The following is a 27556-nucleotide window of genomic DNA, read 5'->3' on the forward strand; positions in this document are numbered from 1 at the left end:
ATTAATTTCTTCAGTTCGTATCGTTTATTGTTTCTATCATTCTATTTGCACTTGGAGTCTTCGTTAACGTGTTTTTCATTATTTTTATGTATTAATTTCGATTTAATTCCTTCCCTTTTATCATCCTATGTTTTCGTCAAAGCTATTGCATTCATTATTTCTATTTCTCATTTCGCTTTAATTTCGTTACACTTATAACCTCTTCTTTCGTTTAAATCTTCAAGAGTCAAAGCAGAAAAAGAATGATAAAAAAATAAAAAACGACACCAACTGAAAAAGTTATATGGTGATAAAAATGATGACACGTGACAAAGGAATAAAAATAAAAAATAGATTTAAATCAGTTAACTGGATAAAAATAATGATCAAATTCATTTCGGTAAATTTTTGGACAACATGGTCGTGGAGATAAAGCAGCTATTAGTACGATTAATCAATTATTCAAAAAGTCTTAGTCGTATTTATTATTATTATACCGCATAGTTTCCTGCCGTTATGTAGACAGGAGTGACATCACCAGCAGTCGACCAATGGTGTAAACGCCCAGAAGATGACCCCTACGTCGGTTTGAAATCGGTTGGCGCTATAATAATAATAATAATAGTAATAACGATTAAGACTGTTTTTGAATAATTCATTTCGATAAAGATTTAAAAATAAAAGATTTCAAAGTAGCTAATGAAATTCGAACCCACAGCCTTTTGGATGCGAGGTTTATACCTTTATCACCATGCTACACAAGCACATTATTTCTTCAAGGCTTTGTGGCATCATGCGAAATTCTGAATTTTTTTCTTCGATTACTCGCAAACGCGGGTGCACCAGGGTGAATGGCAGCGAGGTATGATATACCCGGCGAGTAGCTTCAGCTGAATATGGGAGACCTGAGGAAACCTGTTGATTTTCTTACGCGCCGAATTGAGGCCATTATCGAAGGCAGAGGCGGTATTACTCGATATTAGCACAGTGTCTCATGATGATAATTACTAATTTTTCGGTGTGCTTACAATTTAAATAGATAGTTTTCAAAAATAATTCTAATATATTGTTTATTTTTCAGTTTCAGTTAATTCCATGACAACTTTCGACCTACCTGCATCATCTTCTGATCTATGTAGTTGCGTCAGCAATTAGTCGTATCTGAATCAGAATCACATATCAGATTACCGTCAGTGACGTGTGAGTTAGTTAGTTGCATCTTCCACAGATAATCTGAACGATTATTTTATAGAAATCACGTGAAACGAGTCAGTTTACAGGATATGACTAAGCAAATTGTGTTAACATTAATGAACACATTATTCTTCATTACAAGTGTACTTAAAAACTAGTTTTTTTTCCTCAGGTTACGAGTTTTTAAAGAGAAATTTCTCCATGGAAGAGAAGGAGTTGTCCAGAAGAAATGATTTGAGGTTAGATTTAAAATTTGTTTTTCTACCTGTCTGATATTTTGGACTGTGGGCCAATATTACATATAATTTTTGCTCTCGCTCTTGTGCAATAAATACTATCTTTCCAATTATTCATAAGACAGCATTGAGTGGAAATGTGCAAAATACGTCAGGAAGTTAATTCGTTTCTTTACTTGAATAGCAATAACATAAAAGCAAAAGCAGCTGTAAATACGATGTCTGCTACGGAAATATTTTTTTCATTTTCTTTGTGTGAGGCACCACACCCGTATATTTCTTAAAGAACATTTCAAAGTTTTCCATCTCGGCTGTTTTTCATAAATATTCACTTTATTGTATCTTACACGATTGGTCAATTTCGGCCTTAAAGACCATTTTCATGTGCAGTAGGTTACAATGTGTTTTTCAATTATATTAGATAAGCTCTTTTTTATGTGTGTCACGAATTCATCATTTTGGTTGACTTTAGTGACACCCGCCACATAACTTTTTGAGTAATCGTTATTTTTATTTCTTGATTTACAGAAGTCGACGTTTGATTGCCAGATGGAACTTTTATTCAGCAATTATGAACATTCTCCTTCCATTAACTTTTATATTGTTCTCCATTATATTTATTCATTTCTTATGTGCCCTTACAGTCGTACAGTCCTTCGTGGATGCTTTTTGGACTGCTGTGAAGAAACAATTTTGTGCAGCAAGTTACGGTTTCTGAGGGAGGGGGGGGGGGGGGGGAAGCAGGAAGCTATACAAGTCTTCAGATATCATAGAGCAATGGGTGAAATATTGAACTTATTGCAGCCTACTCGAAAAAAGTATTAGTTACAGAGCAGTTTCTTGTGGACAGGGGTCTTGCTTACAACGGGCACTGGGCACTGATTTAGGGAATCCAGAGACCTTGAGCTGCAGGGTGGTCAGTGACGTCAACTTTGTAGTACTATGAAATCTGGGAGTGTTCAGCGAAAACTTCTGGGCTATAAAGGTCTGATTAAAAGGTCTGCAAGTACTGTACGCACGAAAAGTAACTGAGGAGCTTAGAAGCCACGGGGAGAAAGTGCACCGAGCGAGGCTGTGCAGTGGTTAGCATACTGGACTCGCATTCGGGAAGACAACGTTTCAAATCTACATCCGGCCATCGAGGTTTAGGTTTTTCGTGATTCAAACGAGTGTCAGGATGGTTCCTTTGAAAAGACATGATCGGTTACCTTCCCTACCGTTCCAAAGTAATCCAAGCTTGTGATCCATCTCTAATGACCTCGATGTCGACGGGACGTTAAACGCTAATCTTCCTTTTTTTAGGTGTGGAGCACAATGAAACGTACTTTACCACGATTTAAGGAAATTAAGTGCAAAGTTGAGCAAATGGCCCTTTCTGTGGTTGTATTTAATCTGGTATGTTATACAGTTTCCATTTTGTCTGTACACCGACATTAACGTCAAAGAGTTAAATACTCTGAATATAAATCGATTAGTTCACGTTCAGAAATTCATTAATAGAGCATAGCACTTATTTCATTTGGATCCTGTACTGTAAATTGTAATATGACAATGTAAAGCAGGTAAACACAGGATTCTTCTGTACTCTCACAAAAATGACTGCAAAAAATCAAAATCGTTCACATGTGAAGTATCTACACTTCTGACTCAGGCTGCGCCGCAAAAGTACGCGCAGATCTCCATTACATTCTAGTTTGTGGTACTACTGTCGTCTTCGATAACCGCTTCGACTCTCCTCTTCGTGAGGGAGATTTATGTTAAATCAATGGTAGCTTGATGGAATGAAGCACCATGTCCGTGATGTATTTCATGTGTATTGGATTTTCCACCGTATGCTTCGTATACCTTTCACTGTGTTGTAGTTCAGGATTTCAGCTGTTTTGAAGTCTGTCTTCTACATCCTTATGATAGCAAACGTTTTGGAAGCTTTAGCAACTAACTGTAGCCATTGTTCTGGGACATATATATCTCGCTAACACTGATGTTTACTTTTATCGATTATCGTGAAATCTAGATCACATTCGTTAAAAGAGCGTCCTCCCTTCAAGTACTTATGGGTATTAGTTCCAATTGATAAACTGTTCAAGACTCGCAGTCTTAACTTCGCCACATGGTGGGTTTCGCTTTGCTCAACACAGTTGTCACTAAACATTTCATTGTGCTCCGCACCTAGACGCAGTACTACCAGGAACTTCAGTAATCAACAGTTTATTCGTAGCGACCACGATAAAGTTCATCCACAGTCTTAATCTTCATTGTGTGATTCAGTTTTCAGTGATTTCCCCCCAAAAAATTCTGCTGAAAATCTTGCCTGCAAAAACCTTTCCAAAATAAGAATTCATTTCAGCATCCACATTCATCACTCCCGAATGAAAGCCAACTGCCTGTGAGTGACAACATTTTGGGGTTCATGGTTGTCTCAACTGCTCACCAAGCAATGCATTTGCAATCATTCTTAGTACGAGTACTTATTTCTGCAGCTACATTTCAGCACCTGCTTGACTTGCAACAAAACCCTGCTCATTCTTTCGGTAGACTTTGATACCCATTCATCTGTGCAACGAACGTTATGCACATGGAAACTGCACTTACACCAAGGGCTTCTAGGCGCCTCAATTGAAAGCATTTCACAACTCATCCCAAAGCGTATGTCCAGTTCTATGAATCTGTGTACTATGAGCAGTTCACTTGTATGCTTGATTTGTATTTACCGTATGAGTACGCCGACAGTAAACTGTTCGCTAATTGTTTTTAAGACGTCACTTTCAGTGTTTCATGAAATTGTGGTCGGTACGAAGTGACTGATTCTAAACAGATCTTATTGATATTACAGATTGTTTCATCAATCACTGATCTCTAACAACTTCCTTTTTTAACACTAAATAGTTTTATCGTGGTTGGTCTCTCTGAGGACCGAGCGAGGTGGCGCAGTGGTTTGCTCACTGGACTCAAATTTTCATAACTGGGATTCACAGTTATGTGAAATTTCTTGAAAGATATCATTTTTACGCCAGTGACTGCTAAACTTTTTATTTCCACTATTGCAATTTCGGCCTTAGGCCATTATCAAGTGCAGATGTTTTGGCTTTAAGCCAAATGTGTCAGCTTGTATAAAGTACACATGGCTTAAAGTTCAAATGGTTCAAATGGCTCTGAGCACTATGGCACTTAACTTCTAAGGTCATCAGTCCCCTAGAACTAAGAACTACTTAAACCTAACTAAGCTAAGGACATCACACACATCCATGCCCGAGGCAGGATTCGAACCGCTCGGCCACTCCGGCCGGCCATGGCTTAAACCCAAAACATCTGCACTTGATAATGGCCTAAGGTCGAAATTGCAATAGAGGAAATAGAAAGTTTAACAGTCACTGGCGTAAATATGATGTCTTTCAAGGCACTGGACTCACATTCGGGAGGACGAAGGTTCAATCCCGCGTCCGGCCATCCTGATTTAGTTTTTCCGTGATTTCCCTAAATTGCTTCAGGCAAATGCCTGGGCGATTCCTTTGAAAGGGCACGGCCGACTTCCTTCCCCATCCTTCCCTAATTCGATGAGACCAATGACCTCTCTGTTTGGTATCTTCCACCAGATCAACCCAAGTTCTTTCTCTGTAATAAGTTATCCAATTTTTCTGAAATTGTAATCATTTTGTTTTTATGTACATGTACATCACATCTACTGATTTCCATCGCATTCCGATAATTCCTCCGTATTTTATATTTTATTTATTTATTTATGTCTTAGAGTGTATATGGGAGTAACGCTTGACAGAACTCTTATACTCAAAAACCATTATAAGAACAATGAAATGAAAGTATCCACACAAAAAATCTCATTCATTAAATTGGTAGTGTGAAATATGGCTTACGCCGTTAAACAGTCCGTCTGTGTTGTTCTGCTGCTGAATATGCCTCTCCAATCTGCTACAGACCATCGTATATCATATTTGGATACAGCGTCAATGAAACATGCAGGCTGATTACAGATTGTCTCAAGCCTACTCCAACAAATAAACTTTGTTACGTAGCTGGACTAGCGTCACCCCTTGTACGCAGTTAAGTGGCTGCTAAGGTTTCAGTGCTGATGATACGGATTGTGGATATGATCAAGAGCAAACTACAAGCTCCTTGCTTCAGTGCCTTCTGCTCCCAACTTACTGCTCGGAAAATGATGCCGCACATGCTATCCAAGTGCCTTGGAGGTTGCGATGTTCTGGGTACACGGTACGTGAAGATACTAGTTCGCTATGTGTGTTGTATTTCACCAGTATAAATTATATACTTCCTGATTTGATTATCGGAAGGTATATTTGTATGCTTCTAGCTCCAGAATAAATGACGGTACTAAACTATAGATGATGACGAAAATCTCAGGCGAATCGTAAAGGGCACTATTAACTGTGATTTTTTCTGCCTGCCTTTCCAATGACATTGAAATTAAAACGTACAAATAATATTCAAACATTTCATTACGATAGCAAAACATACTTGCCGATACTGACTAACCAACAATATGAAAATATAATTCTGTAAATAAATTTTAATGGGTAGTTGCTACCGTTACTTACTAACCCTTTTAATTACTAAATCCACGGTTTCCAGCGTTTCGTAAATATTCACTATGAATGTAATTAGATAAGTGAGTGTTCCGAAGCATCTTCATACATGTCACCTTTCAGAGTTAATGCTTAAGATAAGAAACACAGATTTTTTTGTGTAGTGGTATTAGAAAGAATTTATATTTAATGGGAAACTAATGTTGTTAGAATCCTCTCCTGTGACTTAAATAAACAAAAATAATATATGTTCTCAGGAGTGCGAATAAAAAAGTGGAATCGTTAGGCGCGACTGTCTACTTGATTCTTCATATTTGTGACTTTTAGATAAAAAAAATATGACTATTATTTTGTTGTTGACCAGTAACAAAAAAAATTCACTTCTTACATCCCTTCGAGTCCAGAACGCACAGGATCTTGATTTAGTCCGCCGAAAGCGTTGTTGTAGGGTACTTCTGAGTAACAAGAAGTATTTTGTCAGCCTGGACACTATAAGTAATATATTACCAAATGTTTGAATCTGATGAGAATTCCTAATGAGCAACTGATCAGCTATTATGAAGTTATCTTCGATCGTCTTTTGTTTCTTCTTTTACTTGATTTTTGTTTAGACATCATATTAGTATACGTTGGTGGCGGCTGTAAGAAACCTATGAAAGGTGCGAAACAGAATTCTACTAACATGTAAACATCCACTAAGTGGATAATGGGATGAACGTTTTTTATGTGCTCTTGGCGAAGACGTTTTTAGACTCATATCCATGTTTTCCTGTGTCAGGTCGAGAAGATGTTGAAAGAATATTTATGGGAAGCAAGGTCTGTGGGTACGTCACGAACTCTGAGGTAAACATTGTAGCGTATTTCACACGCTAGTTTGGAGTACATTTCCGTGTCATGACTGGAGATAAAGGATTGTCAAAGAGTAAGACAACAATGGAATTCATGTTTTGTAAGGAAATTTATTACATTTAGTTGTATTCATCACTCATGCAGCAAAGAGACTATGTTTACAAGAATTGTAGAGAAAAAATTCAGTCTGAAATTTCACATTCGACTTCACACGTAAGAAGTTTTACACACATTTTACAAGTTAAAAGATAACGCTGAAATTTACCTTGTAAATTGGTTTAATAATTACAATTCTAGTCTCTGATACTACTATTATGGGAAGAATTATGAACTCCAACCAGTAATAGTTAACACAAAGTAAATGCATTCCTTTAACATGGATCAGGAAGCGAGATGTAGTTCGCTAGTGATGATCTTTCCTGAAATAAAAAGTATTTTTACTGTGCATGACTTAGCAGTGTAGTTTAATTAACGGTGTGATCGATATGGCGCTGTTCCGTAGATATATATGTATATATATACATGTTTCCATTTTGTCAGCGCTTGGGGAAGGTCGGATATTCGGTAACACACCGTAACGAACGAATCCTTCCGGGTAAGCATTCGGTATATTGGATGTCGTAAATGACTTTTCTCGCTGTCTTCTTTTTTTACGAAGTACTACGCGTGAGTGAAAATGACTGAGGAACGATTACTCTTAAACGAGACAAGACTAAACATCATTTTCACTGCCGTAAACGAAATAATAATCACAACACATACACGACAGACGACCTTTTAAAGATCATATTTCAGGTGCACTGACTGCTGTGCCTCTAGGTGTACCTAAGCATTAAATTTATTGTATAAATATCTAGAATGAATGGATTATATCGTATATGTGAGACAGCTGTGAAGACGACACGGCGTACTTGCTACAACAGCGTAGATTTTTATGCGAGCTAAGGTAAGAACGTTGTCACGGTAGAGAGGGTATTTTTACAGATGTATTGTCGATTTACGGTTGTTGTAGGTTCGAGTCGAGTGACTTACAGCGGTGATAGATCGTCGCTATTTACTTTATAACCGTAATGCGTGCTTTCTGAGATGTTAAACACGACGTACTGCATAGTTTAGGGATATTTGTTTTTTTAACATTTTTCACGCTTGAATAACTTTAGCGTTGTATCGATCTGTTAAGTTTGGCCAAATATGATAGTAGTAGGCAAGCTTTGTGATGGTTCCGAGGCAGTAGCGGATACACATTTGGTGAAAAATCGCGAGGCGGCAGGATAGGAGGAACAGAGAGGTGAGGCAAGAAAGAAGTAGAAAGGACAGTCCTTTCTTTTTTTGTAGGAAAGAAGTGAAGCGGTGTTTCACGTAGATTGCTGGCTGCCCGACGCGTGCTGTCCGGGCGAAGCAAGACGTCGGTTCTGCTCGCGAGGTCAATCGACTGAGGGCGAAGAAAGCCGATCCGAGGTTCACGTAGGGTAGGCGAAGGATGGTTTTTGACGCGTCGGGCAGCGACGCGAGGATTTACGGCGAAGGTGAGGGATGCGAGCCGCGGAGGCTGGGGGTGCTACTGTCGGTGTGGCGGGCGCGGGCGCCGGCGCCGCTTAGGCCTTCTTCTCCTTGTCGGCCGCGGGGGCGGCGGTGGGGATCTCGGGGTACTCCAGCTTCACGCCGGGCTCGCACTCGATGATGGGGCAGCAGCCGGGGAAGGGCGCCGTCTTGTTGGTCTTGTCGCTGAGCTTGCACTTGGGGTTGGCCTTGGGCAGAGGTCCGCAGTCCTCGACCAGCTCGAACAGCCTGCCGGCGTTCTCTCCCTCGCCCGGGGTGCACGTGGAGCGGCCGCAGAAGGGGGTCAGGTCCCAGGTCTGGCCGGGCTCCACGAAGCCGCAGCGCGTCGACGCGAAGCACATGCCGGGGAAGTCTGCAACAGGAGCGCCACGTTAAGTCCAGCACTTGAAATGACTCGCGACTGCACAGTTTCACATGCGGCTCAGGAACGCTTTAAGGCAGGGCTTCCCAACGTGTGGTCCGTGGACCCCTTAGGGGTCCGCCGGCTCTTTCTAGGGGGTCCGCGGCCACCTTCCACCAAATCGTGTAAAATAATAAGTTATTGAATAAAAATGTGAAAATCAAATTCATCACTATTTTTTTTTCGTGTGAAAAACATGTGTACTTTTACTTCATGTCGTATTCCCAAGCAGCCTTTGCGGTTCCTAAGTCAGAAAGCATACACAGTTTAGTGCCGGAGAATGCGGCTTCTCTGATCGACTGTTCGCAACAATACGGGGGTCGTTTGTGCAACCGGCTCACGGCGCTAGATACGCTGAAACCTTTTACGCATGTGCGGAGCGAGCTTCGTCGACCAATCCCAGCGCTCGCTGGCACGTATGCGGCCCCAGGCATCATTGAATGTTGGACGACCAAAGGAAGACACTACAGACATTTGAACATTTTTCTTCGGATTTCACGAAAAACCAAAGACACACACACACACACACACACACACACACACACACAAATGTTACGAAATACGCATGCTCCTTACACAACAGTAGCCAAATAGTGGAAGTGAACAGTCCATAAGCGGCAGCTTGTCAAGAGCGAACAGTTTGGACGTGACATTGATTGCTCTTGGAGGAAGACAGCTCCATCGTGTGAAATTTCAATTACCAAGTAATTTTAACCACGCTATAGTGTGTTGAACAAAGGGAGTAAATCCATTAGTAACTGTCTGGATACAGTGGGAATTCAAATTGGATCGTTAATTTCAAGTTGTTTTCATTCATCTCCAAACCAAAGCCAAAGAGTATTGATACTTCGGGGGGGGGGGGGGGGGGGGGAATTGGGAACATGGCACATGGCACTTGCATTAAGAAGCTTTCAGTTCCCATGGGTTTCGCTCTGAAATTTAAAGTTACTGTGCTCTTGACTGACTAGGGGTCCGCCATGGATTTTCGACTGAAGAAGGGGTCCGCCAGCTGAAAAGGTTGGGAAGCCCTGCTTTAAGGTATTGTGGGATTTCAAGGACATCTATTACACAAATGCTGACCCCAGGCCCCTCCTATCCGCATCCTCCACTGACAAGGGAACCTCCCCATCGCACCCCTCTCAGATTTACTTATAAGTTGGCACAGTGGACAGGCCTTGAAAAACTGAACGCAGATCTATCGAGAAAACAGGAAGAAGTTGTGTGGAACTATGAAAAAAATAAGCAAAATATACAAAGTAAGTAGTCCATGTGCAAGATAGGCAACATCAAGGAGCACGCGAGATCAGGAACGCCGTGGTCCCGTGGTTAGAGTGAGCAGCAGTGGATCGAGAGGTCCTGGGTTCAAGTCATCCCTTGAGTGAAGAGTTTTAATTTTTTATTTTCAGACAATTATTATCTGTCAGCAGTGTCGTATAGAAGATATCAGACGTGTTTTCCTGTGGAGGAATCGGTTGACCTATGACCTTGCGATCAAATGTTTTCGGTTCCCATTGGAGAGGCACGTCCTTTCGTCTACTAATCGCACCGTTTTGCGGTGCGGTCGCAAAACACAGACACTAAACTTATTTCAGTGAACAGAGACGTCAATGAACGAACGGACAGATCATAACTTTGCGAAAATAAAGAAAATAAATTTTTCACTCGAGGGAAAAATTGAACCAAGAACCTTTCGTTTCTCAGCTGCTCACACTGACCACGGGACCACGGAGCTCCTACGCTCATGCTCTCCTTGATGTTGCTTATGTCGCACATGGACTACTCACTTTGTATATTTTGCTTATTTTTTTATAGTTCCACACAACTTCCTCCTGTTTTCTTGATTGATCTGTGTTTAGTTTTTCAAGGGCTACCCACTGTGCCAACTTATAACTAAATCTGAGGGGGGTGCGATGGGGAGGTTCCCTTGTGAGGATGACACGGCGGTCGGATGGTCCCGGTAGGCTACTCGTGGCCTGAAGACGGAGTGCTTTTTATTACACAAATAATTATTCCTTTTTGTGTTCAAAAGCGAAACAGCACCTTTGTCCCGCTAGTAGTGGGTACATACACTCAGTTCTTATTACACTCAGTGCTTACTTTCTAGAAGTTAGATTTTGGAGAAAAGAGAAGTCACGTAAACGTAAATACCGTGGTGAAGGCATTGTAGTATTAACATGTAGTGTTAGAAATTAAAAGCTGCAGATTCTCAATTGTTAACAGTTAGAAATATGACCTACTAATGCACTTAGGTAGTAGGTTAAATTGTATAATTATAATGTTTGAAAAAAAAAAAAAAAAAAAAAAAAAAAAACGTAAATACCGACGGGAGAAGCGCTACTTGGGAATTATCATCGATGAAAGGTGGAACTTCGGAAGGCACATTGATTCCGTGACCCAAAGAGCATACAAGCACTTAATAACCTCATCTCGATAGGTCATAAAGGGCAACGGCCTTGCCGCAGTGGATACACCGGTTCCCGTGAGATCACCGAAGTTAAGCGCTGTTGGGCGTGGCCGGCTCTTGGATGGGCGACCTTTCAACCGCCATGCGCTGTTGCCATTTTTCGGGGTGCACTCAGCCTCGTGATGACCCTAGTCGTGCCCCCTACATCCAGTCAATTTGAATCAAGTCGAGGGGAAGTTTGTACCGTCCCCCCGTAAGCAAAGACTGGAAGGCCGACAGCTAAATGGAACACATAGCGATCTCCATAACGTAACCAATCCTGAAGACAATATTATAGAAAGAGACGCGGAAGTAAACGAAATTGAGATGTGAGATATGATACTGTGAGAGGAATCTCACAGAGTTCTGAAAGAGCTAAGTCGAAACGAGTCCGCTGGAGTGGGTGACATTCACCCAGAATTACTGAGATCCTCGGAGAACTATCCGTGACAAAAATATTCCATCTGGTGTGCATGATATATCAGGCAGGTGAAACACCGCAACACTTCGAGAAGAATATAACAATTCCTGTTCCAAAGAAGGCAGGCGCTAACAGATGTGAATATTACCGTACCACAAGACTAATAAATAATAGTTGCAAAATACTGATACTAATTATTTTCAAAAGAATGGAAAAACTAGAAGACGCCTACCTCGGGGATGTCTGCATAAATGCAGGAAACGCGAGACTGTACCGTCCCTTCGGCGAAAGAGTGACAGAATACGTTTATAGGTTCTGTAGATTTAGAGAGAGATCTTGATAGTGCTGACGCGAACACTCTTTGAATTCTGAAGGTATTAGGTGTAAAATGCAGCGAGCGGCAAGTTATCTACAACTTTTACATAAACCATACTACAGTCATAAAGAGTCGATGGGTATGAGAGGGAAGAGGTAGTTGAGAAGCGGGTGAGGCAAGGTCCCGATGTTATTCAGTTTGTACACGACACGCAGTAAAGAGAACCAATGAGAAATTTAGAAAGGGAATTAAAGTTGAGGGAGAATGAACAAAAACTATGCGGTTTTCCGATGCCAATATAATTTTCTCAGCGAGGGCAATGGAGTTGGAAGAGAAATTGAGCGGATGTTAGCCTCTTGAAAAGAGGTCATAACGCGAATATCAACAAAACTGAAACGAGGGTAATCGAGTGTAATCCAATTAAACCAGGTAATACTGCGGGAATTAGATTAGGAAGTGAGACCCTAAAAGCAGGCAGTTAAATAATTGACGATGGCCGAAGTAGCGCGGATATGAAATGTAGGCTCGCAATAGTCAGAAAATCTTTTTTGTAAGAGAAATCTGTTAACATTGAATATAAATGTGAGTGTTAGGAAGTCCTTTCTGGACGTATTTGTATGTAAAGTAGCCTTTTACGGAAACGAAACACGTACGATAATCTTTCCGGACAAGAAGAGAATAGAAGTTTCAGAAAATGTGATGCTGCAGAAGAATGCGGAATATTAGATAGGTGAATCAATTAACTATTAAAAGAAGGTATCGGTTGATAGGACAGATGCTGCGGCATCGAGGAATTGTCAGTTTGTTGATAAAGGAAGTGGAAGGAATGAACGAAAATACTGGGCAGCAGCTATTTAAGAACGATATTGCCCTGCCTTGCTGAGTAGTTTCCGCACGGTCTGTTCCTGGGCTACAAATTCGTGAGATAAAGTACGTACTGACTCATAAGATAAGGTTGATACGTGACAGACAGCTACCCGGAAACTTTAGTGACGACTTGTGTTATCGTTACTGGGAAAAGAGAAATGGTGATTACTGACGCACGCCTCACGTGTAGTGGTTGGTAAGTATCGCCAACGACAAACTGTTGTTGCGCACCAGAGAATGAAAGTTAGACGTTAGCGATGTACGAGTGAGAATACATGCATACGGATACGTGCTTGTGTGTGTAAGCAGGTCTGCTAGAGAAGGGAAGTAGAGAGACGGAGTGAGAGAGGCTTGATATACAATCCCGAGGGCTAGGCGTTCCACTTTCACTGACTGGTCCTCGGCCAGTAAAGGAAAAAGAAATTTCTGGGTCGCAATCGATATACCTGCCGGCTACCGCTACACTTTCCCTTGCACGCTCTCCGGGGGCGAGACATGTTTGGAATGTTGTCGAGCCGGTGTTTGCGAGTTGCGAATACGCTGGACGTATTGAATGTGAACAGGTACGATCAGATCTCTCACATAGTAAGAAGCTGCCAGACGTTCTAAACCGCGTACAACTGTGTGAATCTGTCTCTTTCGGGGAAAAAAAGATCACGTTAGGGGCCTTGGTCGAAACCAGCTGTCCATGCTGTTACGTAACGGATACGGCGAGGACAAGGTATTGGGCCGTAACACTCTTCGGAAAAGGCTAGACTTCTAAAGAGCAGTTGACTGAGTACAGAGAATTAAGATCCATCCTTACACATTTTAAATGAGTTGACAGGGAGTGTATAGTGAAGACTCAGTGTTGCCAGAAGCATTTCTGAAGATGTTCAATGCACCTCTGGATGAAACATCAGGAGCAATAAAGTTTCATGGACTATGACCATACACCCGAAAAAACCACCAGCAACTTGACACGAAGAGTTTAGTGAAACATTCCGATCATAACAAAGATCTCTATTTTCCCAAAGGCTGTAGTTATAAAACATATTTTGCAATGGTTTAGGAATATTAGTCAATCTTCTGGTATAATAATTTTAGCCGCTTGTGCGTTACATTACTCGATTCTGTAATAGTGCAAGAAAAATTGTTATTTTGGTATAGTGTAGTTAGTTGTGCAAAATTCTATTGGCTTGTATCGTCCCATCAGGTCTGAGTCCGAATACTGGGTGCAAGATTTTTTGCTTTCATGTTGTTGTAAGTGCTCTGTATTTGTCTGAAATGTTGTTATCCCAAGAAACCAGATTAAAACGGAAAAATGTGAGTGCAAAATTATAGTGAAACATGTATGTCAGTGTAACACACCTGTACTTTCCGTAGCGCGTAAATTGAAAAGGTAGTTTTTAGATTCAATCAAATCAAATTATTTCTACCTTTAGTTTAATCGAGAATCAGCTAGTAATGATAGGATACATCGAACTGTAAGATAAATCCGCGCAAATTAGTGAACATTTCTGTTAAAGTTCGTAGAAATAAGTCCCACATATGCTGTCTCTCTCTCTCTCTCTCTCTCTCTCTCTCTCTCTCTCTCTCTCTCTCACACACACACACACACACACACACACACACACACACACGCACACACACAAATATTAATTTTTGTGCGAGACAATGCACACCTTTGTGCTAGAAATAAGTGAAAATAATTCCTATCTCCTGTTTACGACAAAGGTTTTCGGGTAGTTTCTGTTAGTTATCACGGGAATGCTGGACTTGGAAATCCCTACCCAAAAATTCTAATTGGAAATTCCTCTGTCCCGCTCCCAGCCTCTGGGCTATTTGACTGAAAAGAACAAAGTTGTATAACAATACACACTGCTCTCATCAGGAGGGACTGAAAAACGTCAAATAAAAATAAATAAACTGTACAGGCGCCACGACAGTTTCTCTCGGGCGTCTAACGATTAAACGCTGGTACGCAGTTCCACTGTCGTGATCTACTTAATCTGAGGAGCTGTCCTCTGTCAGTCATATAACATTGTGAGCGTCAGCCGTATATCTCTCGACGCTGGAACACCTGTGATAGCGTCCCATTGACATCTCCGCAATAATTCTGATAATAGAACAATAACGTCGTTACAGCCATAAAAAAAAAGCAGCCGTGATATTCTCGCCCTGACACTTAATGTATACAGTGGACATAACAGTTTACATAGTATGATACCCACGTGCAGTGAATGGGAAAAATACTATACTACCGTTATGGTTAAACTAAAAATTCCGCTTGAAGGCGTTGCCTTGAGTCTACTGTAAGGAAGAACATGCTCGAATTTTCCTGAACAAACGCGGAGCTCCCTTTCGTCGCCCGCAGAGCGGCATTCTCACGGCTTATGACACGGTTGGTCGGTGCCCTTCAGGAGTCGGGCACCGTGTCGCTGGGAGCGGTTTCTCCGCGGTATCCGCTTTCGCTTTTTATATGGTAGAGGATAAAATCCGCTTCTGTGGTCGGGCGGCGCGAGGTACGTCTGATACGTGGCCGGCGAACAATGCACAAATGTCACCATCGCCGAGGCTAAGGGGCCCGCTATTCTGCACGACTACACTGCTTTTGGCCTTAATATAATACCGATCACATCTGACCTTTCTCTTATTACATTTACGGTCGACCAGTGAGCTGGTGTGATTCGCTTACGTCTTCATCTTTTTTATGGTGAATCTTCTTTCGTAAGCGTGATTTGTAGGTAGTGGAGTTATGCTAACGTTCGAGGCAGCTAGATCGGCTACTACTGGTTTAATCTCTCTTCATCTCTAGAATTTCATGGCCGGTGAAAGAAGATGATAGCGTCTGCAATCCTCAAATTGCCAGATTGCACACTAACTGTCTAGATTAATCGGAAAGCTCTCATCCGATCACTATCCAGTGAGTGAAATTATGTTCTGGTTATCAGTAGAATATTCGTGGCGCGGAAGCATTAAACTTGAAAAGATACTTGGTGCTTCTCGAGGAGGTTATCAGAATCAGACTTCATCTTCTCTCTTTCCATTACACTTTAAACGCTCTCGTCATAAAGACATTTCTCCATAACAACTGTGCCCAGTACTGCCTATCATCTGCGCTGAAGCTGAGACAGCTCAAAGGACACCCCTAGTTTCTCCTGCTGGGGCCCTCTCCGATCGAAGCAAAAATGTTTCTTGCCACATTTTTTTACGCTGAAGTTGGTCTCGAAAGCTGTCGGGATTAATAACAGAAAAATACAAAATTGTTTGAGTTTAGCTGTGGGGGTGACTGTTGCACCTCTATCACGTCATTGTACGAAATCCCTCTTTCAATGCATCCATTCATATTATGCAAGGAGATGGCCCAGTGGCTTATTCCACATCCGAACGCGAGGTTCGAAAGTCGGAACTTGCATTCTGATTCAGATTTCCTGCAATTTCCTGCAGTCACTTCCGAAGGCTGTCAGGATGGTCTGCTTGAAAAGGTCAAGATATTTCTGCTCCCGTCCTTTTCCAGGTTAGCAGTGGATCATTCCGCCTGCAGCGGAATGTACGGTGTTACATAATTTCGTGACAGATTATAACAGTCAGCCAGATTGAAGCTTCAACCTGAATCGTTTACCTCTCACGGTCTACGCTGAGGAAGTTTCATTTCGACAGACTACTTATTTTTCTGAGGCGGTTTAGTCACAGAATGAGAGACAAGGGTGTATATTCTGGGTGATATCAGTAGCCTCTGTTCTGCACAATTACGTTCTCCAGAGTTATGTCGGTAGTTCTACACGATAGCGCCGATAACTCGTGTAGGTTTATCAGCACGACACTATTCATACAGATCTTTTTTTTGTTTTTTAGTGATGCGGTTGACAGTGACGGCAGAAAAATCACGACCAAGACGGTGGAGTCTGTTCTTCATGGCCTAACACAGTATACATCTCACACATCAATATGTAAACAGGTATTCTTCATTTTCTACTATTATCCCACTGCCTATATCTCCACTGGTTATACTCTTATGTCCTCGTTGTTGCAAATTGTACCTTTTAGTTTATCAGCCACTGGTATTCCTACGGGATAGTTTCGTGATTAATATTGACGTAATCTCTATCGTTCAGTATCAGCATTATTTGTTTTGTCTGCAAAAAATTCTTGTCCGTCTTTATTTTCACGTCGGTGAACAACTATAATTTGAGATATAGGGTCGTTTTGCAGTATTAATCCGTTAATCTCCCTGATGGGCAGCGATCGTGGCTGGTACCGCAAGATAAAAAATTGCGACACACAGCAGTGACTTTCAGCAGCTGCATTGCCGAACGTCAACGGCTATCGATTTGAAAGTTCGATAGTGCTGGCAAGACATTTGGAGCGCAAGAAGTTAGACGTTTCCCCCTCCCGCGAGCCGGCGGCCAATCGCTATACGCCGAGGTGTCTCTACAAACCCACCAGTAGCTCCACAGCCTATAGTCGTCCTTGGCGGGTTCCTCTCGTCTGGGGTTTCACTGCTGCAAATGGCCGGCGAGCTAAGGCGCCACGTCGCTGTCGGTTCTAGAACACCTCCCGCAGAATGCTGCACACTTCCCCAGCTGCAACTGACTCCTGACTTACGCCAAATACAGCCTTGTACTTGTGTAGCTGTCAGCGCTTTCTTGGTCGATTCTTTTTGTACAAATGGCCGTTTTTTTAGAACACCGTTCATGAAAATAAAATTGTTGATCGTCTTACGTTATTTAGGGTACGATCCTAACGAAGCTTATCACACAGAGCACAGAACTCCAGGCGACTCTGCAGAAGCCGTATACGAATTCACAAATTCGTTGGTAGATCTTTTTTTTTTTGACTAGCTGTAGCGTTTACATGATCCTTAAAACCTGAAAATCTTCTCGTCTTTAGCGTGATTTATGCTGTGACGATAGGAAACTATCTGCGCTGACGCAGTAGGAAGGACCTTTGCCTATCGCGGGCAAGTGCTCTACCATCTGAGCTACCCAAGCACGACTCACGCCCCGTTCTCACAGGCTTACTTCTGCCAGTATCTCGTCTCCTACCTTCCAAACTTTACAGAAGCTCTCCTGCGAACCTTGCAGAGCTAGCACTTCTGAAAGAAAGGATATTGCGGAGACATGGCTTAGCCACAGCCTGGGGGATGTTTCCAGAATGAGATTTTCACTGTGCAGCGGAGTGTGCGCTGATATGAAACTTCCTGGCAGATTAAAGCTGTGTGCCGGACCGAGACTCGAACTCGGGACCTTTGCCTTTCGCGGGCAAGTGCTCTACCATCTGAGCTACCCAAGCACGACTCACGCGCCGTCCTCACAGCCTTACTTCTGCCAGTATCTCGTCTCCTACCTTCCAAACTTTACAGAAGCTCTCCTGCGAACCTTGCAGAACTAGCACTCCTGAAAGAAAGGATATTGCGGAGACATGGCTTAGCCACAGCCTGGGGGATGTTTCCAGAATGAGATTTTCACTGTGCAGCGGAGTGTGCGCTGATATGAAACTTCCTGGCAGATTAAAACTGTGCGCCGGACCGAGACTCGAACTCGGGACCTTTGCCTTTCGCGGGCAAGTGCTCTACCATCTGAGCTACCCAAGCACGACTCACGCCCCGTTCTCACAGCCTTACTTCTGCCAGTATCTCGTCTCCTACCTCCCAAACTTTACAGAAGCTCTCCTGCGAACCTTACAGACCTAGCACTTCTGCAAGAAGTCGGTAGAGCACTTGCCCGCGAAAGGCAAAGGTCCCGAGTTCGAGTCTCGGTCCGGTACATAGTTTTAATCTGCCAGGAAATTTCATATCAGCGCACACTCCGCTGCAGAGTGAAAATCTCATTCTGGAAACTTCTTTTTTGTAAATTCTTTACAATTTGGGACCACTGAGCAACCGAGAAACGTACAGCTACTCCTAAGGCGGGAAGGGGTTCTGCGCGAAGCGACTGGGAGCGTTGGCTAGACCTTCTCTGGTGGCCTTTCGCTTTCGTCGGCGAGTGCCAGGCGCCTCTTAGCAACAAACAAGGGGCGCGGCGGCTGTGTGGGCGGACACGGCGTCGTGCGGTGTGGCTGCTGGAGCTGGATCTGGACCACGCCCCGAGCACCGTTAGCGGCGACCTTGGGCGCGGCTGCCGCTGCCGCAGCCGCCCACCGTCTGGTTGTCGCTGCGCTTGCTCCAGTGCGGAGCGGGCCCGCTCACCTAACTGGTTTCCTTTGTGGGCAAACTGGGTCCTGCGCGGCGAAGCGCTCGTGGGCTGCATCCCAGCGCTCGATTCCTACTCTGCCTTCAGTATTAGTCCGAATGGAAGGGATGTTGGTCACGATCAGCAAGGGCTGAGGTCGCGTCGCTTCCGGATAATGTACAAACCAGTACCTGGCGCTTCTGGCGGAAAGCCTATGAACTAGACGAGATTTGCTGGGATTATTGTTTCGTAACGAAATGCAAAAATTATATAAACTGAAGATGGAGAGGGTAGAAAGGAAAGCAAAGGGAATGAACTGATGATATCAGCTGTATCACGACTTCAGGAGGAAACCTTCTTCGTTGATCCATTATGGATCGTCGGACGACAGCTGGCATGAACTTCTTGATGCAATAATTTACCAACAGCCCCATCGAGTGGGGCCTGAAGATGGCATCAATATAATGCCGAATCGGGTAGCACATAGGTCATAAAATAAAATAAATTCATACAATACATACGGCTGTTGGTAAATTATTGCATCAAGAAGTTCAAGCGGAAACAGTGGCGGCTAGCGAAAATGTGTGACAGATCGGCCTCGAACGCAGGATCACCTGCTTACAAGGTAGTTGCGTTAATGACTGCGCCACCGGGACACAATGTTTACTGGACATGCGCAGGCTATCTCGGCAGGGTCTTCGGGCGACCCTCATTCCCTCCTAGCGCTTCCTTTTACCCACAATCCTCGTCCATGTCCTCCGTGCTCGCTAATTTTTGATTCCTGCTAGAGGTCGAACAGAATTGTGCAGCTGCGCTGGTGGTTGTGAATTCTTAGCCCATCGAGACGCCGGCCGAAGTGGCCGTGCGGTTAAAGGCGCTGCAGTCGCAGGTCCGAATCCTGCCTCGGGCATGGTTGTTTGTGATGCCCTTAGGTTAGTTAGGTTTAACTAGTTCTAAGTTCTAGAGGACTAATGACCTCAGCAGTTGAGTCCCATAGTGCTCAGAGCCATTTTTTGAACCCATCGAGACGCGTTAATTATACAGGGTGTTTAAAAATGAATGTACAGGTTCTAGGGCTTTGTAGCATTTATTACATTCAGCTTACAGTTATAAATAATACATCAAATGAAAGCGCAGATGAAACAGTTTTTCTTACAAGTGTTCACTTAGGTGAAATGTCAAGTCATCACTGAAGATGACATGATCCAGAATATCTTCTTCATCATGCAGCAACATTCCATTTGCAATGTTGACACATAAACCGTATGCTATAGGATTTTTACAGCTTGCAACAACTGCAGATGATAAGGACATAGTTGTAAGCATCTCCTTAAAGGTCTCCACAGAGACATCACTGGAAATGCTAAATCATGCCTAGCCATCTGAACTGATTTCTTGGTGCTATGCGTGAAAGGATCTTACTCATTCAGCACATTCTGCAGCCACTCTTGGCCATTCCAGTCTCTTCCCTTTGCGTACAGGTATACAAACAAAACTGTTTGAGTTGCTCTTACATTTGATGTATTATTTATATTTGTAAGGCGAACGTAATAAATGCTACAAAGCCTTAAAACCTGTATATTCATTTTGAAACACCCTGTATACATGAATGCATGGTGACTGCTCTTCTGGACATGCATTCGTATAAGAATGCAACAACTTTGGCACGCAGGGAGACGTTACCAAGTGATGTATGACATTGGATTTTACTCGGAATATATAGCGATTTCTGAGATGGTGTTTGAGGTGGTACTTCATATTAGCACAGCAAAAGACAGTTACGATTTTCATTGTCATATGGTTTTGTCGGTTCTTAGGGATATGGCGTGATTTCCGAGGTAATGACTAGATTGGGATCTGAGGGCATAGCCTAAATTTAACTGCACATTTCGCATTGTATCATCTCCTACCGACAAATTTAATCATGTTGCCGCATACCTTCCTATGGGTAACGTCACGATGGCATTTATCTAACGCCATTTTGCAATGGTCTGCCATCATCTTTAATTAAACAGCATCACACATTGATGATTCGTATTTCGTACATTTCTTTGCAAAAATCATTTCTGATGTACACAACGGCGCTTTTTATGATTTTAAATAATACATGGACTTCATGTCAATAGCTGAGTACCATACTTGGATCTGAGAAACGCTCAGCTTTTCTCTCAGAATATATGTAGAACATATGTGTATTTGATATACAGTATGTTAGAGGTATAAGTGCAGATATTTTGAGTGGTGACTGAGGACAGCGTTCCAAACAACATTACATTCATTACCTCATTTTAAGACTAATAATTCTAGCTGTTAGGCGTAGTATGTTTCTAGGTTTGTTAGGACCTCCGAATGCTTATTTTTCACTGGCCAGCAGGTCAAATGTTGAAGTTTGGACACGTGCACGCTATATGGTTTGTGTATACTGACTGGAGTAGTCCACTTAGTGGTGCAGTTATGACCGTGCAGAAAACATCAGGCTGTAAATTATGTGACATGTTTGTGGGAAGACTGTTAGACACACCGAAAATACAACAAACGCACTGAAGTGAGTACATACTAAGGTACAAATGACCACAGTATCTACACTTATACGCTAACACCCTATATGTTCATGCCTTGTAATCGCTTTCGAACTTCTACTAAATTTTACCACTATATTTCCCAGTCTTATCCTAGATAAATGACGAAATCGGTGTCATACAGTGTTAGGGCAACTGTAAATTAAGATACGCAACTGCAGGATCCTCTTTTCCAGGAAAAAGCGTCACGACGGTTCAGTGATATGACCTGCCGCAAAGCCAGAGAATCTCATCGTTAATAAGAGAGTAATTTATAATGACACAGGATGTTGAATCATCTCAGACTGACGTAATTTATGAGCGTTTACCTTTCAGTCTGCTCGTGAACGGTTATTACTCTGAACGGTAACACACTTACCGAATTAGTAAGTAATGTTTCAGTACGCTATCGAGGAGAATACAGACTAGGCGATTTAAAGGCAGATGCATAGACGAATGTTCTCTCTTTTGGGGCAAAGTGGCAGTTTCGCAGCAGTTAAGGCGTGTTGCAAATCTGCTGCTCTGTCTCACCAAGAGCGTACGCTTACCACAGGGGGAAACACCACGAGAAAACGGAAAAAAAATTTGCAGTCTAAGAGTGGATTCCACTGCTATTGTGCGGCAGGTGAGGAAGAAATGAAGTACAGGTTATAATGTTCTGTCGATGAACGGTGTAGCTGTGGAGTCGTGCACTAAGGACATTTCCTCTCCAGCCACTGTAATGTGCTGCCCGGAAGTCTTCTATCATCCGCGATAAATTGGCCTCTGGCAGCCATGGGAGAGCGTAGCGTTTAGGGAAGCATATGAAGTAACATCGACAGCCTCATGTAATGCTGCTCGAGTTGAACAACAGAACTAGTTTCTACAACATGGCCACGTGCTGTGCCATCTAGCAGGAAGAAATTGAGACATATCAACAGGTAGCTCTAAATGAAAATCACGTGGTACTGCTAATTAATTAATGATACCTCGCTGCAATAATTTATACTGGCCTTATGCAGTGCAGGAGTGTAAGTAATGTAGTGTGGAACATTTGCAACATTTGCTTGCTAGTATGTCATTTTGTGATTTGTATTTGCGCAATACGACAAAGATCACGATCCAGTTGCTGACTTCATCTCGCAAGGTGTCTTTCTCGTCTAATTAGTTTGCGATGAAGTCATTCGACACGAGTTTTATTGTCTAATGGGCCTGCGACTGGCTCATTGTATCTCATCCGGTGTGCATCGTGTCCAGCTGTGTCGTAATTAGCTTATAATTCGACAAATCAGTTTGCAACAGGAACACCATTGACGTGGAAGAGCGTATGTAGCATAGAATCGCTGGGCTGTGCCACCTGATTCATCGGAGACTGGAAACGAATACTACAGACCACAGACAGCGGTGAGGACGCTGTGAAGGCAACACTGAAAAAACGAAAGCATGGCTGCGCGAAGGTGTGGTTTCGTGAACAGAGGCTGTGGCTTACGATGTGGTTGAATCGCCGTTCACCTTGTCGTATGAGTAATCCTAGAGGAGAGGGGGGGGGGGGGGGGGCGTGGAACGTCACCATATTCTCAGCCGTAAGCACTACGCATCAAAAGTAGCGTTCTCAGTGCGAAACAATAAGCTCGTTTCATCTGGGGAGCAAGCAAGCCGTAAGCCGTAAGCACTACGCATCAAAAGTAGCGTTCTCAGTGCGAAACAATAAGCTCGTTTCATCTGGGGAGCAAGCAACACGAGATGGTTTGTGTAACGTAGATAACTTTACCAACCTCTGATAATGCAAAGTAGAGGATGGGCTTTTATAAACATACAGACTTGAGAACAAATCTAACGTAAGTGATTAATTAGAAGAAAGTGTTAATGCGAAAAGAAGGAAGGCTGAAGTAGAACGTCGCATCGACGTCGAAGTTATTAGCGAAACAGCAAATCGGCAAATCCTGTATGTGGGAGAAAGTCTACGTAACTTTATCGAAGCAACAATTTCGGAACTTGCTTGAAGTAATAGATGAAAACCATGGAAATATGTGTCGCAGGAGAGGGGTTTCAATGATATTGCTTTCTAATACGAGTTCAAAGTCTTAAAATTTAACGCCGCCTCGCTCCTTTGCGATTCCGATTATTCACGCGTTGTTACGAAAGTAATAATGATATTCGAACATACATTACAGATGCTCACTCAGTCAAAATCGAATACAAGATTGAAAACGATTTCTCAGCAAAATATGTAAATAGTTGAGCAGGTTTTTCCTCGTCCATGGCAATCTATCTGCAGTTCTCTAACGTGTTAAGCGGAGATGGCTGACGAGCAATTTTCGCAAGAACAGAACAAAAAATACTATTTTTGAAGGGAGAAACAAAAAGAAATTCGGTTAACGTCGGTCGTACTGTCAACATCAAGTCATTTGCAGCAGAACCGTACCTCACTTGCAGAAAGACTGGAGACAGAAGTGACGAAAAAATTCTTCCTGGCTTTTGTCGCTTACAAGGGAGTAACACTGGACGTAAATCAGGGTATCCAGATGGTGGTCTGAACAGCACTTCTCCCAAAGGCAAGTCCAGAGTGTTAATAACTTTCCCGACTCACCGGGTAATGTCCAGTGATCAAGATTACACAACACCAAAGCAGGTTCGACTGAAAGAATAAATCAAAAATTGAAAACTGAAGGTATGTTGATCATCATTTCATTGTTGAACACACTTTCAGCCGTTTACTGACGCAAATTGCTCCATTGTAGCCGACTGTTTAGTCCAACGATGACGGAAAGCATTTCCTTGTTACAGTTTGAGCGATAATAGGCGTATAAATTTGAATTAATTTTGGACGGAATGCCCTGAGACCTGCAGCAAGTGGCTGAAGAAATGCTTCGCGGGGCTTCCCCGCTATACCACCTGCAACAAAGGCCGACGCCAGCTTCGGCGGCGTTGTTGCTAGTGACGCAGTGTGCGGAAGAGTAGCGTGTAAGCCCAACTGCGACCTCGGCGGGCGCTGACACATAGCGGGCACGCTTCGTGCGTGCAAACAACAGGTCGGAGGTTTAGTCACCTGTACACCTGAGCGATATTGCGTCTGCGCATCGCTGAGTCTCGACACAATGCGACGTGGAGACCGAGGTAACGGCCCACCACGGTTGCCATTCCGGTATCCGCTGATGATCAGTTCTCTGCTTTGTTTAGCAGGGACTGGCGGCTTTGGCTGACTTCGATCTACCGTTCCCAACAGGCTAAAGCCAATCGATGCGTTCGGGAATGTACCCTTTCCGAAAACGTCACCGTTCTTTTGCCCGTTTGTTTCGTTTCTTTATTGGTCATTTTATGCTCTAGTGTCATGGGGGAGGGGCTTTGTTTCTTGATTGGTCATTTTATCATCCAGTGTCGTGGGGGGAGGGAGAATCAATATGCTGGCAGCAGCCATATTGCTGGTATTCGCCGAATTATGCTAAAAAAAAACATAGCTCCTGTAGTTAAAAAACAAACTTCGTCAGAACAAGTCTTGAACGACGCTGTTCGGGCTGTTGTCAGTTTCCGTGACTGGAGCCGCTATTTCTCGACCAAGATGCACCTCAATTGGGCTCACAAAGACTGAGAGCAACCCGCTTGCCAACAGCGGTCCGCAGACCCAGAGGGTCACCCATCCCATCACTAGCCCAGCCCGACAGCGCTTAACTCCACCGAGCAAGGTGGCGCAGTGGTTAGCACACTGGACGCGCATTCGGCAGGACGACGGTTCAAACCCACATCTGGCCATCCGGATTTAGGTTTTTCGTGATTTTCGGAAATCGCTTCGGGCAAATGCCGGGATGGTTCCTTTCAAAGGGCACAGTCGATTTCCTTCCCTAATCCGATGGGACCGATGAGCTCTCTATTTGGTCCCTTGCCCCGAATCAACCAACCGTTTAACTCCAGTGATCTGGTGAAAACAGATGTTTCCACTGTGGCAAAGCCGTTGGCATAAAGTTTAAAATAATGGTCATAAAATGCCGTGGAAAATGATTGTGTTGGTATTATTTTTTATGAAAAGCAGATATGGAAATAGTGTGGTTGTTGGCTAGGGTGCAAATGTAGCTGCTGCTTCTGGCAAGTCCACGCATGTCAGTTCCCAGTACTGTAAGGGTAGGAAAAGGTGATGGACAGGGTGAGCGCACAAGACGGCCTGTTTGATCACTGGATCGATGTGTGAAGAATCAGTGTGCAGGGGTATGATATTGGGCTGGGAAATGTGATCGATAACTGCACTCTGAAACAGGAAGTAACGAGGGTGTGTTTATGGTGAAGAAGAGACTGGGAGGGGAATTATAATGCATTAATAAAATTTAAGTAATCAGTCAATGAATTGCGGTTTGTAGCGGCTATTAAAAAATGGGGCTGACTGCCATGTTATCCTGTCCCAATGGTGTCATGGGATGTGGTTTGGAGGGGCATGTGGTAGACACCGTTCTCTCCGTCATTGTAGGGTTTCTTGACTTTGGAGCCGCTACTAATCAGTTGTGTAGCTCCTCAGTTGCCCTCAAGAGTCTGAATGCACCCCGTACCAGTCCTGTCACCAAGAAAATAATCCCTGACAGCACCGAGAATGAATCGAACACGGATCCCCCGGATAGCAGTGCGACAGATACGGAGACGGTCGCTATTAAAAGAATGTTTATTAACTGTAACAAACGGGCGATGCTGATAAATATCCAGTACGAGTGTCGATTGTTTTCAGATCCGACGAGTGGTTTCAGTGAGATAAAATATTTTCGTGGGACTGTGTTCCGCAGTTTGTTTGGCTCATTTGGGGGCGTTAGAGAGATACTACCGAAACATACCTATTATCTTACGAATAGTTTTGTTAGTGAGGAACGTAAACGTAACTCGATCTGTAGGCACCAGCAGATGCATCGGTAGCGACTGACCACTGTGTCATCCTGGCAGTACTGCGAATCGAACCCGTGCCCTCGATATGTCAGTCAGTCGCACTGAGCATTCGCTTGTGGAGGCGGACTGTCAATGACGAACCTAGGAGTTATTTCAGTCCATGAACACTGCGCTTATAGAAATCATAGGGAGAGACGTGAAAGCAGAAACTCTTTCCGCCCTCTGTCCGATGAACGGGTTAGACAGAAACGTGTGTTACGTCACACATTTTACAGATTAGCAGAGCAAAGACGCAACTGCGTCAGAACGTTTTCGGATGATGGGTGTGAGAGGAGGGCGGGCGCAGAACCGGCTGGGTGCCGCACGGCGCGTGTGGAAACTGTGCCGCCGCTTTCGCAGTCCGCGGTTCGTATCGCGGCACGCGCCCGCCAGCCCGGCCGGTCGTAAAGGGAAACTGCCGCTTGCAACAGCCGCTTGCAGCGGCCCGCCTCTCTCTCCTGGCCGCTGAAGCCCGCAGGCTCTACAAATGCCGCCTCCACCTGCAGTCTCACGTCCGGGCGTAGAAGCACGGACGGAGTGCTCCTGGAGTGATCAACTGTGCTTCAAAGAGCGCCATACATAGCCCATGTACATAAACTTGGCTCTTTTATTTTTGAAATCGTTCTGATCTGTGGCGTCGGTGCGCGTCACATTACTGTTGCTGTGTAGATGCTAGGACATGGAAAGCCCTGAACTCTATCCGGGCCTGACGGATCAGCCCTGGCTCCAGTTCTGCTCAATTTGCATATCTCATACATTTTAGCTACTAACTACAAGAAAATCCAGTATGCAAATGATCTGGCAACAATACGTCAGAACAAAGCTGTCAAGAATTGTGAGAGTATACTCTCTTGTAGCCTCACCGTACTAAAAGAGTATTTTTGTAAATGGTGGCTTCAGACATGCCACAGTAAAACAGAGCTCACAACGCTCCATATCCATAATAGGCACGTAGAAAGTTACATATGCTATTTGATGGAGTCCAAGTATCCAGTAACTTCTCTGAATATCAGAGACTGCCATTTAAGCAGCATTGCACTAATTTGTCAAAGAAGCTTGACTCAAGAATAAATCGGCTTAACAAAATTGCCGGAAACAACTGTGGAGCAAATGCAGATCGCTACGTAATGTTAAGATGCATGCC

The 27556-nt window shown here is 43.4% G+C and overlaps 1 protein-coding gene across 1 annotated transcript in view; it reads right to left on the reverse strand.

The window, feature by feature from the left end:
* Window positions 1–6907: 6907 nt before the first annotated feature.
* The window catches only part of LOC124711246, a 41300-nt gene continuing 20651 nt past the window's right edge, over window positions 6908–27556 (reverse strand). Inside the window, exon 3 of the mRNA XM_047241211.1 lies at window positions 6908–8729. Within this exon, the coding sequence (XP_047097167.1) occupies window positions 8413–8729 (317 nt within the window). The 3' untranslated portion in view covers window positions 6908–8412. The remainder of the gene's footprint in view (window positions 8730–27556) is intronic.

This window comes from Schistocerca piceifrons, chromosome 8, assembly GCF_021461385.2.
Source record: "Schistocerca piceifrons isolate TAMUIC-IGC-003096 chromosome 8, iqSchPice1.1, whole genome shotgun sequence".
Lineage (NCBI taxonomy): Eukaryota > Metazoa > Arthropoda > Insecta > Orthoptera > Acrididae > Schistocerca > Schistocerca piceifrons.